The sequence below is a fragment of the Schistocerca cancellata genome, chromosome 6 (genome assembly GCF_023864275.1).
Source record: "Schistocerca cancellata isolate TAMUIC-IGC-003103 chromosome 6, iqSchCanc2.1, whole genome shotgun sequence".
NCBI classification, from domain to species: Eukaryota; Metazoa; Arthropoda; class Insecta; order Orthoptera; family Acrididae; genus Schistocerca; species Schistocerca cancellata.
The window spans coordinates 63,327,166-63,341,914 of record NC_064631.1 but is presented as its reverse complement, the minus strand read 5'-3'; the positions used below and the strand labels follow the sequence as shown (position 1 = coordinate 63,341,914).

The 14,749-nt window shown below is 44.9% G+C and overlaps 1 protein-coding gene across 5 annotated transcripts in view; it reads right to left on the bottom strand.

The window, feature by feature from the left end:
• Positions 1-14,749, bottom strand: part of LOC126190736 (UDP-glycosyltransferase UGT5-like) — a 113,970-nt gene that overhangs the window by 24,139 nt on the left and 75,082 nt on the right. For all 5 annotated transcript variants that reach the window (XM_049931230.1, XM_049931229.1, XM_049931226.1 and 2 more), the window contains one exon: positions 13,510-13,729. In XM_049931230.1, the coding sequence (XP_049787187.1) occupies positions 13,510-13,729 (220 nt within the window). The remainder of the gene's footprint in view (positions 1-13,509; positions 13,730-14,749) is intronic.

The window sequence follows — 14,749 nt, the reverse complement described above, 5'->3', positions numbered from 1 at the left end:
CACAAGCTTATTAGCCTACTTGTCTGCCTTTTATATGTAGCAGTAAAAAATGGAAGTTATGGCATGAGTAATAAATTAAAAACTTAACAACTCATTCACAGTTTATAATAAAAACAGAAATTAGTTAATATGCTGCCGGTGTCTGCGTAATATGCCTTTACCTGCTCGCAGCCTTGAGAAACGGACATTGTAAGATGAAAAACAGAGTTCTCCACCCTTAGTTTTCACTCATTGGCACTGAATACTGTTGATGCCCAAATAGTGGCGTGATCCTCGATTATAACAAGACTTTTTAACAGAGATTTAAGAAGTTTGTACGTGAATACTGGTGCATTTCTTGTAGTTCCTCATTGCTTCTCGAGAAATGAAGCGAACGGCGGACGGAATGTTTTCTTTTATTTACTTATTTTATTCGATAGTTTGATTCTAGGCATCTTCAAACGCACGAGGCGAAAGTCTGAGGCAGTCGTAGAATTTTCCAATCTCTGCCCGATGCTATCGTTGATTTACGGAAATAATAGCAACAAAAAAATCGAAATTCGGTAACTTCAAAAACCGGTTATTTTGAGCGGTTCTAACAGTTAGCTTAAACTGGAGATGAAAATAATCGGTGTAACAGACAACCGATTGTTTCAGCAATAACTGCCGTCTCTATTCAGACGTTGTGAATGGTTCATATCGCCTTTTGTTTAAGACAGCCAGCAACCTCAGCGGCCTACTAGCATGAGACGACTCGTGTTACGTGTGTCACTGAGAAATAAATAATGTGAAGAGTCTTTGAACGTGAGGTCTCTATAACGTGCTTTAACGAAATCTACTGTGTCTTAATTTATGCCATAGCTTCTGGCTAAAAGTTAGCAGCCTTTCGAGCCGATAAGGAAAACACAAGAGGAGGAGGTTACTTGGATAATGCCGGGCGATACGGGAAGATTTCGGTTAGATTACATCCTGGTCAGACAGAGATTCCGAAATCAGATACTGGATTGTAAGGCGTACCCTTGAGCAGATATAGATTCAGATTAGTGATGGAGAGTAGGCTGAAGTTTAAGAGATTGGTCAGGAAGAATCAATACGCAAAGAAGTGGGTTACGGAAGGAATGACGAGATACGCTTGAAATTCTCTAAGGCTATAGATATAGAATTAAGGAATACCTCAGTAGGCAATTCAGTTGAAGAGGAATGGATGTCTCGAAAAGAGATAAGCACAGAAGTTGGAAAGAAAAACATAGGTACAATGAGGGTAACTGTGAAGAAAATATTCAAATGTGTGTGAATTCCAAAGGGGCCAAACTGCTGAGGTCATCGGTCCCTAGACTTACACAATACTTAAACTAACTTATGCTAAGAACTACACACACACACACACACACACACACACACACATGCCCGAGGGAGGACTCGAACCTCCGGCGGTTGGGGCAGCGCAATCCGTGACATGGCATCCCTACCCGCAAGGCGTAACGAAACAGTGGGTAACAGAAGATATACTTCAGTTGATCGATGAAAGAAGGAAGTACGGAAATGTTGAAGGAAATTCAGGAATACAGAAATACAAGTCGCTAAGGAATGAAATAAACAGGAAGTGCGGGGAAGCTAAGATAAAATGGCTGCAGGAAAAATGTGAAGAAATCGAAAAAGAAGTGTGAGCCGTGTGTGGCTCGTGTTCCCGCCATCATGTATTTTACACCCTGTTTTTAACGTACTTCCACCTCACTACGTTAATTTAAATTACTACTGTCACTGAGTTGCTGCTTTGCCTGACGTTAGCAGCGCGTATCGATATATCCCTTCTCGTAGTATCTTTGCTTGACTGCCATTACTTCCCGTTCGTTGTCTGTTGTTAGTTGGGATCGCCAGTTCGAGTCGCGAGTTCGGGTCTACCGGTCACTTGGAACGTGTCTGGAGCGCAGTCCGGATCTGCCAGTCTTGTCAGGTTGTGTGTGTGTGTTGTTGTTCACACTGACGACTATTTTAAATTTTGTCAGCGTATTGGCTGTGAGAGGTTGGTCGTCTCATCTGGCGACGTGTAACTGTTTCTCTCTGTGCTTTTGGGCCCCTTCAGTTACCATCTTGCAGAACTTGGGTCGCTCGTTTCCTGGTGCAGGGATGTCGTTAAGCCAGTGGGCGTGTTTCCCCTGCATGGTTGCGTCCAAGCCAGTATTTCCGCCGTCGTGTGTCTGGAAGTGAGTGGGAGACGCACCAGCAGTTCAGTCGCAACGGAGCAGCAGTCGCGGACGTACCAGCAGGCAGTCGGTTGGTTGTTGCGGACGAGGGAAGTTATCTCCGCGGGGTGCAGTCGGCTGGGGCCGCTAGCAGTCCCTGCGCAGTTTCGGAGCGTGTGTGGAGCTGTCCGATCGCCAGGAGCTTCATGGTTCACCGACCCAGGACGTCAAAGTTGAGTAGTGGTTTCAAGTACCCAAGCCACGTCTATTCATGTTGTGGTGGTTCGCTTCGGTGGTTTGCTGTTGGGGAGTTTTCTGGTGAGCAACACCGAGTGGTTCTACTGCTGAGATTTAGCCGCCATGCGGTGCAATTAACTACAGGGTGATTCAAAAAGAATACCACAACTTTAGGAATTTAAAACTCTGCAACGACAAAAGGCAGAGCTAAGCACTATCTGTCGGCGAATTAAGGGAGCTATAAAGTTTCATTTAGTTGTACATTTGTTCGCTTGAGGCGCTGTTGACTAGGCGTCAGCGTCAGTTGATGCTAAGATGGCGACCGCTCAACAGAAAGCGTTTTGTGTTATTGAGTACGGCAGAAGTGAATCGACGACAGTTGTTCAGCGCGCATTTCGAACGAAGTATGGTGTTAAACCTCCTGATAGGTGGTGTATTAAACGTTGGTATAAACAGTTTACAGAGAATGGGTGTTTGTGCAAAGGGAAAAGTTCTGGATGGCCGAGAACGACTGATGAAAATGTAGCACGCATCCAGCAAGCATTTGTTCGCAGCCCAGGAAAATCGACTCGCAGAGCTAGCAGAGAGCTGCAAATTCCACAATCATCGATGGAGCGCCACCACATTGGCACTTATCTGTCCGTAACTACCTGAACGTCAACTACCCGAGGCGATGGATCGGCCGCCAGGCAGCCCGTGACAGAGCACTTCATCACTGGCCTCCAAGAAGCCCTGATCTTACCCCCTGCGACTTTTTCTTATGGGGGTATGTTAAGGATATGGTGTTTCGGCCACCTCTCCCAGCCACCATTGATGATTTGAAACGAGAAATAACAGCAGCTATCCAAACTGTTACGCCTGATATGCTACAGAGAGTGTGGAACGAGTTGGAGTATCGGGTTGATATTGCTCGAGTGTCTGGAGGGGGCCATATTGAACATCTCTGAACTTGTTTTTGAGTGAAAAAAAACCTTTTTCAATACTCTTTGTAAGGATGTATAACAGAAGGTTATATTATGTTTCTTTCATTAAATACACATTTTTAAAGTTGTGGTATTCTTTTTGAATCACCCTGTACTTTTGTCGACTACGATTTGAATGCACCAGTGAAATTTTCTGTCTTGTGGCCACTAGTGTTCTGGCCACTGATGTACACTGAGGCAGTGTTCTTTTGAGCGAAGTTAACTACTGCCGTGTTTCAAATTCAAGTGTATCAGAGGAATTCTCTACCTAAGGGCCGTTAGTGTTCCGGTTACCTGCCCTCGCCACTAACGTAATTTCAGGCAGCGTCCTTTCCTCACCTGTTGTCGCCGTCCAATATGGTGTGTAATTTTGACGGCTAATACATACTCCATTGTGGATTATTACGTTTGTAACATTGCAGGTTTGAGTTCTCATGTACTGATTGACGGGAAGCAAGTCGTTGTGTCAGTCGGTCCGTGGCTGCCCTCTGGTTGCGTTCCCACAGATCAAGTGTAGTTGGGCTCACCACCTGTCTCGCCTAAGTGAACGAGGGCAGACCGACCTCCCTGGAGGCCTTCTGAGTGCCACCGGTGTTTGATTAACTGTTGTCAGCCATGTTAAATTTTAGGTTTATGGTTACTTGTTGGTTTTCTCAAAATTTTGCAAAATTAGTATTTAAATTTATCTTTCAAGCTTAAATATTGATTTTAGTAACATATTCTAAAATTTTGAAGTTTAATTGCGGCCCTCAGCCATTGGTATTGCACCTTGCATATGTTGCTGCTTTAAATTATTGTATTGCTATCTTAATTGGATTTTTATCTTGTTGATTTTTAAGATTTCTTCTTGTTAAACATGCTGGCCTTCTGCCCTCAAAGGTCTATGGTAATATATTCTGAAGTTTTGAAATTTAATTGTGGCCGTCAGCCATTTGTGTTGCACCTTGTATATGTTGCTTTTGGGGTTTCAAATTATTTTATTGCTATCTTAATTGGATTTTTACCTTGTTAAGATTACTTATTGGAGGCCTTCAGCTGTGAAAGAGTTGCATCCCGTAAAGATTCGGCTATGTGCCGCTTTGGTTGTAAAGGTTATTAAAATTACAGTAAATGACAGAAGCAGAAACTGACCTCAACCCTTGGCCCTTTCCACAATCTTATTACCTGATTTGCCCAGTGGGTTTAGCGGGTCTCTCAAAGTGATTGTCGGAAGGACTGATTCAGCATATGGTAAAGTCAAAACAACCTTCGGTGAAATTAAAAGCAAGGGTGGTAACATTAACGGGAATTCCACTGTTAAATGTGGAGGGGAGAGTGGATAGGTGGAAAGTACACTGAAGGCCTTTATGAGGGGGAAGATTGGTCCGATGTGTTAGAAGAAGGAACAGGAGTCGATTTAGAACAGATAGGGGATCCACTACTAGAATCAGAATTTAAGAGAGCATTAGAGGACTTAAGATCAAATAAGGCAGAAGGGATATATAACATTGCATCAGAATTTCTAAAATCATTGGGGGAAGTGGCAACAAAACGACTGTACACGTTGGTGTGTAGAATGTATGAGTCTGGCGACATACCATCTGACTTTCGGAAAAATGTCATCTACACAATTCCGAACACTGCAAAATCTGACAAGTCCGAGCTGTTAAGCTCATGCATCCAAGTTGCTGATAAGACTAATATACAGAAGAATGGTATAGAAAATTGAGGATGAGCTAGATGACGATCAGTTCGGCTTTATGAAAGTTAAAGGCAGCAGAAAGGCATTCCGACGTTGCGGTTAATAACGAAAGCAAGACTAAAGATAAATAAAGACACGTTCATAGGATTTGTCGGCCTGGAAAAAGCGTTCGACAACGTAAAATGGTGCAAGGTGTTCCAAATTCTAAAAAAGTAGCAGTAAGCTATAGGGAAAGACGGATAATATACGATACGAACAAGAGCAATGAGGCAATAATAAGAGTGAACGACCAACAACGAAGTGATCGGATTAAAAAGGGTGTAAGACAAGGATATAGTCTTTCGACCTAACTGTTCAATCTGTACATCGAAGATGCGATGATAGAAATAAAAGAGAAGTTCAGAAGTGGAACTAAAATTCAAGGTGGAAGGATACCAATGACACGATTCGCCGATGACATGACTTTCCTGAGTGAAGGTGAAGAAGTATTACATGATTTGCTGAATGGAATGAACAGTCTAATGAGTACAGAATAGGGTAAATCGAAGAAGGGAGAAAGTAATGAGAAGTAGCACAAATGAGAACAGCGAGAAACTTAACGTCAGGACTGATGGTCGCGAAGTGGATGAAGTTAGGGATTTCTGCTATCTAGGTAAAAAAACCAATGACGGACGGAGCAAGGATGACATCAAAAGCAGACTAGCAGTGGCAAAAAGGGCATTCATGGCCAAGAGAAGTCTACTAGTATCAAATATCGGCCTTAATTTGAGGAAGAAATTTCTGAGAACGTACGTCTGGAGTACAGCATTGTATGGCAGTGAAACATGGACTGTGGGGAAATTGGAACAGAAGAGAATCCAAGCATTTGAGATGTGGTGCTACAGACGAACTTTGAAAACTAGATGGAGTGATAAGGAAAGGAATGAAGAGGTTCTGCGCAGAGTCGGAGAGGAAAGGAATGTGAAGAAAACATTGACAAGGAGAAGGGACAGGATGATAGGACATCTGTTACAACAGGGAATGACTTCCATGGTACTAGAGGGAGCTGAAGAGGTCAAAAACTGTAGAGGAAGATAGAGGCTGGAATACGTCCAGCAAATAATTGAGGACGTATGTTGCAAGTGCCACTCTGAGATGAAGAGGTTGGCACAGGAGAGAAATTCGTGAGAAAAGAAGAAGAAGAAGAAGAAGAAGAAGAAGAAGAAAGGAAATATTCTTCTCCTCTCGTCACGTCCCTTCCGCCGTGCCGGCCGCTTTGACCGAGCGGTTCTAGGTGCTTTAATCCAGAGCGACGTGGCTGCTACGGTCGCAGGTTCGAATCCTACCTCGGGCATGGATGTGTGTGATGTCCTTAGGTTGGTTAGGTTTAAGTAGTTCTAAGTCTAGGGGACTGATGACCTCCGATGTTAAGTCCCATAGTGATTACTGCCATTTGAACCTTCCGCAGTGGCGCTCGATATCTTTCCCTGCCCAGCAACGTTGTTGGAAAATAAATTGACGCTCAGCTTCCAAGAATCTAAACTTGTGATTTTTATGACTGTGTGTGTGTGTGTGTGTGTGTGTGTGTGTGTATGTGTGTGTGTGTGTGTGGAGTGGGGGAGGGTGTATGATTGAAGAGGTGCATCCCAGAACCTAAAATTTTAGAAATTAAGCACTGCAGGGCAAGAAGCCTCAGGATGTAACGTAGGACATCTTTTGACGAGATAATGTAAGCTGACATCTCTCCTTTCCTTAGTGGCTGACATCAGGCGTAAAAATATGTTTCACCACCGCGATTTCAACACAGAAAGTATGAGTGGCAACATGTTGCTGCCGAGCTCCTTCACTTCTGGAAGGCATCCGACACAATTCTCCACTGCCGTTTAGTGAACAAAAATACAACCTTACTGAGAATCTGAGCATATTGGGTCTAGGACATCCTTGCAGACAGAACTTTAGAAGCCGTTTTCGGCGAAACAAAATCGACAGCTGCTAAGATGATGCCGAGAGTACCCGAAGGGAGTGTTGTAGGGTCACTACTATTTACAAATTTTATTAGTGATCTACATTCTGGGGGATAATGTCGGCGGCGACGTGAGACTATTTGTGAACGAGGCTGTTGTCGATATTATGGAAAGGCTGCAGAGCCGCAAGACTGTACCGATATGTAGAGACACCTGCTAATGGTCGAAGGCTAGTGGAGTAGCAGTAACAGTTGCCCCTGAAGTTGGACAAATGTAACGTATAATACACAAAAAGGCGAAAAGACTCAGTACTGGCGACAAGACATCGTAAACAGTAACTACCTAGAAGTAACCATCCGGAGCGGCATCAAGGTGAAATGACTACATTAAAGGAAATAGCGGGAATTACAGATTCTAGACAGAGATTCAGTGCGAGACTCTTAAGGGAATACACTGAAGCGCTAAGGAATCTGGTATAGTCATGCGTATTCAGAAACAGAGATATGTAAACAGGCAGAATACGGCGTTGCGGTCGGCAACGCCTATATAAGACAAGAGTCTGGCGCATTTGTTAGATCGGTTACTGCCGCTCCAATGGGAGGTTATCAAGATTAAGTGAGTTTGAACGTGCTGTTAAAGTCGGCGCACGAGTGATGGGACAAGGAATCTCCGAGGTAGCGATTAAGTGCGGAGGGAGTACGACCACTTCCTGAGGAATCCGGAAAAACATCAAATCTCCGACATCGCTGCGGCCGGAAAAAGACCCTGCAAGAACGAGACCAACGACGGCTGAAGAGACTCGTTCAAAGGGGCAGAAGTGCAACCGTTCCGCAAACTGCTGCAGATTTCAATGCTGGGCCATCAACAAGTGTCAGAATGCAAACCATTCAACGAAACATCATCGATATGGACTTTAGGAGCCGAAAACCTTATCGAATATTCTTGATGACTGCACGACACAAAGCTTTACGACTCTCCTGGGCCCGTCAACACCGATATTGGACTGTCGGTTACTGGAAACCTGTTGCCTCGCCGCATGAGTCTCGTTTCAAATTGTATCAAACGGATGGACGTGTACGGGTGTGGAGAAAACCTCATGAATCTATGGACCATACAAGTCAGCAGGAGACTGTTCAGACTGGTGGAACTCTGTAATGGTGTGGGGTGTGTGCAGTTAAAGTGATATGGGCACCTTGATACGTCTAGGTACGACTGTGACAGGTGACACGTACGTAAGCATCCAGTTTGATCACATGCGTCCATTCATGTCCATTGTGCATTCCGAAGGACTTGGGCAATTCCACCAGGACAATGCGACATCCCCACACGTCCAGAATTGTTATAGAGTAGCTCCAGAAACACTATTCTGAGTTTAAACACTTGTACTGTCTACCAAACTCCCCAGACATAAACATTATTGAGCATACAGGTATCTGAAATGCCTTGCAACGTGGTGTTAAGAAGAGATCTCCATCCCCTCCTACTCTTACGGATTTATGGACAGCCCAGCAGGATTCATAGTGTCCGTTCCGTCTAGCACTACTTCAGACATTAGTTGAGTCCATGCTACGTCGTGTTGCGGCACTTTTGCATGCTCGCGGGGGCCCTGCACGATATTGGGCGTGTGTACGAGTTTTGGCTGTTCAGTGTATAATTCATCCGCGAAAGAAGTGGCTTAAAAACACCCGTTAGATCGATTCTAGAGTACTCTCACCAATCTGGAACCCTTGCCAAGTTGGACTGATAGAAGAACTAGACAACATCCAACGAAGAGCTGCTTGTTTCGTCACGGAATCTTTCAGCAGCGCGAGAGCGTAGCGGAGATGCACATCCGTCTCTAGTGGCAGACGGTACAAGAGACGCGTTCTGCACCACGAAAAAATTACTGCTGAGATTGCGAGGGCGTATGTCCGAGGAAGAGCCGTGTAACACATTACCCTCCCACATACGTCTCACGAAATGATCACGACGAGAAAAATCACATAAATTTACAAAAGTGTACCGACTGCCATTCTTCACAGGAGCGTGAGTGCAACAGTAAAGGGGAGATAAAATTCGGGTGACGGAAGTACCCTCCGCACACGCCATAAGTTAACTTGCGGAGTATAGATATATATGCAGATAAAGGTTTAACAACATCGAGCCCTGAGGTTCGTTGAGATGTGATAGTAAGCTGAATTTTTTTGTCGTGGATGTTGGGTCCATTAGTAATCTGGAGGAAGTTCTGGTAACAGTTGCTAGCCTACACGTGCAACTGGAAGTGACTGTAGTCAAATAAATGGCTCTGAGCACTGTGGGACTTCACATCTAAGGTCATCAGTCCCCTAGACTTAGAACTACTTAAACCTAACTAACCTAAGGCACACATCCATGCCCAAGGCAGGATTCAGAGCGGTTCCGGACTGAAGCGCCTAGAACCAATCGGTCACAATGGCTGGCGCTGAGTGTAGTCGCACACACTTTGCCTGCAGATAAACTGATTGATTGTTCTCGAGTAAGTCAGTAGCCGTACCCGTTTAGCGGTTACAGTAACACCATTCCCCGTTCTCTTAAATAATCCATCTGCTCCGTTTTGAGAAAATCTAGTTTTTCACGTATCTCAATGTTTATGACGTCACTTCTCCTCTACCACGTGTCGTACAAAAATATAATCTTGCAGGTAGATTCAGCGGTATGAGTAGATACTGTCTGCAAAATGTGTTGCGAAGAGGGTAAGTAGTACAGACGTAATACATTTGAAAGTCATGCCCCATTCCGAAATTTTACTGTATGAACAGCGATAATGCAGCAAGCGATAAACGTTTCTCCACTCATCATTTTGTGGGGGATGTCAGAAAGAAAAAGTTTCGGAAAGTTTTCATATTTTGTGGATAGTTAGTTAAAACTAAAACTAAACTCCGTCCGAACATGCAATGAAGGCTCAAAGGTATCGACCGGCCGCCGTGTCATCGTCAGCTCACAAGCGTCACCAGATGCGGATATAGAGCGGCACGTGGTCAGCACACCGCTCTCCCGGCCGTGTGTCGGTTTACGAGACCGGAGCCGCTGCTTCTCAGTCAAGTAGCTCCTCAGTTTGTCTCACAATGGCTGGGTGTACCCCGCTTGCCAACAGCGCTCGGCAGACCGGATGATCACCCATCCAAGTGCTAGCCCAACCCGACAGCGCTTAACTTCGGTCACCTAACGGGATGGATAGTTAGTTTCAAACCGCAAAGTGCTCTCGTTCTCATACAGTGGACGTAACAGTCTGGGTAATTTGCCCACTGCGAGTTAAGCTTCTCAAAACATACACTGTGTCACAAAAAATTCATGCACTCTTTTACATTTCACAACTACAGTACACTTGTTTCCCCTTTTTAGGTATGACAGCTTGAAAATGGCTGAATGCGGGCTGAACCTTGAGCAAAGGAAGTTCATTCCGAACTGCTACTGGAAGACAGAGAACGTAAGTAAGGCCGCTATTATACTATAAAGTTTCTTTGTCAAAGATTTGATCAAAGATGTGATCAAGTAGATCACAGATCTTTGATGTGGCGCTAAAAAGGGGTATTACACTGTCATCATATTTTTCGTTAAAGTTCAAGATGGCTGACAACAACTTGTTATTAACCGCAGCAGTTGCATGTACCTCAATTGCGGAAGAGAAGCAGGGGAAAAAAGGAAACGTACCTGGGGTAAGCCGTGAGTTTTACGACGACACGACAAAAGCATTCACCAAACTTGTTACGTGAGCTTATAGTGGAGGACGTCAAGTCGTACATCAATTACTTAAGAATGGATGAGCATACATTTCTGTATGTGCTCAGTGAAGTTTATCCTCATATCACAAAGCACAATAGTCACTTAAGAACTGCTATATCGTCGGCCGCGATGGTCTAGCGGTTCTGGCGCTGCAGTCCGGAACCGCGGGACTGCTACGGTCGCAGGTTCGAATCCTGCCTCGGGCATGGGTGTGTGTGATGTCCTTAGGTTAGTTAGGTTTAAGTAGTTCTAAGTTCTAGGGGACTTATGACCTAAGATGTTGAGTCCCATAGTGCTCAGAGCCATATAACTGCTATATCTGCAGAAGACAGGCTCACTGTAACACTCCAATTCCTTGTTACTGGAGAGAGTTAGGTTAGGTTAGGTTAGGTTAGGTTAGGTCAGGTCTCCAATCTTCTCAATCTATTTTTGGATTCAGGGTGCCTCACGTTGTAAAGCGCCTCATCAGCTTCATACATCTCTATTAATTTTGTTGTTGTCGGTACACACCAATTGTATTTACCGGCAATGTTTATAAAAACATTACAAATGACAGAAAGCTGCAGCGGTGCTAGCGCTCCACGTGGTAACATGTCACATTGCAGTGAAGAGAAGACAAGCGACTTCTTTGATCAAATCTACAGCGAGCCCCTAGATTCGATCAAATATTTGACGACATTTGACGAAGTTCCCTATTACACCATCAAATTTCTTTGAAAGAGATATTTGATAAAGATATTGCACAAAGAAATTTGATAGTGTAATACCGGCCTAAAGAGCAAAGTGAGTTCAGAGTGAAGCTTCAATGTGGTGCATCAACGCGACCCACAATCACTCGCCTGCGAGATTAGTTTGAGGAAGAAGGAACCGTCCAGAATGGGCAGTAAAGCCATTCCGAAAGACCACGATCATCCGCCGGTCCCACAAGAGAAACAGAATTTATCGAAAGGTTTGAGGAATCTCCTAGAAAGTCTGGCAGCAAGCGGCTCGTGGGAAAGTAGTTCTAAAAACGAGCGTCCATCGCATTCTGAAGCGTGTCCTACATAACTCCACGCTCTGAATAAGGGTGATCATGACCGGGACATTGAGTTCTTTGAGTGGCATCGAGCAAGAAGCGCATAGGTCAAACAATTCCCATATAAGGTTGTGTGGAGTGGTAAGGCCACATTTAAGTTAAATGGTTCCGTTAATCGTCACAATTGTATCTACTGGAGGATACTTGAGGATTCGCAAGTGACATTGGAAACCATGTGCATCTACCTGGAGTTACAATATGGAATGATTTATCAGGATTTCTTTCAGTTCACATTAACTGGTGAAAATTACCACACCTTACTACGAGAGTACGCCATGCCACGCATCGAAGAGATGTTTCGGCGCTGAGAATGGTGTTTCCAGCAGAATGGAGGTCCTCTCCTCTACCATAGTGACGTAACGGCCTACCTTAACGAATACCTACCGGACAGATTGATAGGACGATGGCGAAGTACCAAGTATCCTTCATGCTCACCAATTTGGATATACCAGGGTATAAAGTCTTTGCGAATTTCATTCCATGTACTAAAATGGGACAGTAACTACGCCTCGAAAACAGGCGCGTGAAGAATATATGCAGTCAGCATTTGAGGAAGAAAATGATGATGGGCTCAAAGAAGCCAGTTGGAGTAATCTGCGAATGGCTCTACATTTGAATAGGGGTGATGCCATTATTTGACGATGTTGGCAGGCATGGGTGAACCACGGCCATACACAGTGTCAAGAGGGAAGCGGTCCACCTACAGAGACGACAGAAAGTGAGGGCCAAGCAATCGTCAGGGGGGCACTCAGAGTCCCGGATTCATCATCATCAACATCGATATGACTTGCAACTGGTTCTCCAGTGACCAAAAGTACAAGTAATAGGCGGCTCGCCTCTGTATACCAACACGCCCGCTTGCAGTGATGTCGGGCATACTCGGCCTGAAGCCTCATTGACTGGGGAAGAATTGTCTTCGGTGACGAACTGAACCGATGACCAGCGCAGACGTGCCTGGAGAAGCCTCAGACAACAACGGAATGGCATCCTGACTGTCACCCGCCATATGGCCCGACACTTACGTGAGATGGTCTGGGCTGCCATGTCATTTCATAGTAGGAGTCCTTTGGTTTCATACACAGCACAGCACAGAAATTCGTCGACGATATTCTGAGCTCTGATTTGTTGCCCTTCAAGGCAAGCCATTCTGGGCTTACATTTCAGTAATCTAATGCCCGCCTGCACATGGTATATCTACAGCTTGCATTCGTGCTTGCCCAACACTACTTTGGGCAACAAGCTCGCCGCATCTCTCCCCAATTGGTAACGTTTGGAGCATCGTAGTTAGCGCCTTCCAACCAGCTCGATATTTTGACGACCTAAGGGGCCAATTGGGCAGAATTTGGCACGATATCCCTCAGGAGGTCGTCCAACAACTGCATCAATCAATACCAAGCCGAATAGCTGCTCGTATAAGGGCCAGAGGTGGACCAACGCGTTACTGACTTGTTCAGTCTGCGAAGGTCTTTCTCTCGAATAAAGCATTCGATTTTTCTGAAATTGTAATCATTTCTTTGTCTGTACACGTGTATCACATCTACCGATTGTATCCCGCTCGCATAATTCCTTCATGTTGCACCTTTTTTCGTCTTAGAGTGTATGAAATATTGTCAATCAATCTTTTTGCCCCTGTAAGCCGCTAGACCGGCAACCTGCAACTGGGATTTGTGACGAGTCCATCCATTTGGTGATACAGACAGAGGAGTACCTGGCATCGTTGAGCAACGCGTCCAGACCGCTGCTGAACGTGTCGTACGTGAGGTCCTGGTACTCCAGAAGGAGGCCGGTGCCCCTCCTGGCCGCCCTCGCCGCATTGGCCACCTGGTCACCGCCGAATGGAATGGCCAGCACAGGTACGGCGGCCATCGTCGTCTCCACCATGCTCATCTGACCGGCGTGAGTGATGAAAACACGCGTGTTAGGGTGATCTGGAACACAGGGGCAAGACATCGCTGGTTACTTGTCGTCACTTTCACTTCATTTGCTTCATTATGAACAACACGTGACGAGCGGCAGATCTGTTTCATTCAGCTTCGAAAGTCAATATCTGAAATAGCGCAAATCACAATTTGGTGAAGAAATGACAGCACCAATCAATAATGATGACGATGATGATGTGATGATGATGATGATGGTGATGACTGGTCTGTGGGGCACTCAACTGCGCGGTTATCAGCGCCCGTACAAATTCCCAGACTTTACTCAGTCCATTCTCAACACTTTCATGAATGATGATGAAATGATGAGGACCACACTAACACACAGTCATCTCGAGGCAGGTGAAAATCCCTGACCCCGCCGGAAATCGAACCCGGAACACCAATCAAGACGGTGTTATCTGCGAACCACGACTAAGTACGCTCCGAATGATATCATCTTCACTGTCTGACACGATTATAAAAATTTAAATCTCTAGTGACTGATCAGAGCAGTGGAGGTGCGAGCACTAACATATTACAGACTAGAGCTTATATTTGTACTGAACTTGAACTTTGCTCTTTTGAATATAGGAGTCGAGGCCCCATCGTATTTTCAAATCCACAACCTCCGTAGATTTATTTTTATATTTACCTTGTGGCCGTTTGTTAGTTATAAATTTGAACACAAAGTATGGCAAGATCAACAGGGTCACACACTTTAATACCTAGCTGAAGTGCTCGAACCGACAGGAAAGGAGAAAATTGCCCAGAACACTAGGTTGCTGAAAATGAAGAGAGCCTTATACAAAACACAGGGTATTTACAACAAGAAATGTCTGTCCGCCTGCACCAAAATTCGTCACTACAATACTGTAAGCGAACCTGAGGTGTTATACGCCAGTGAGACACTGATGTTACCCACGGAGGCCGACCTTGAGAACATTTTCACACAGGAAATAAAAATCATTGGGAAAATTATTGCACCAAACCTCACGGACGAAGGATATAGGCTTCACTCCAGAGACATCA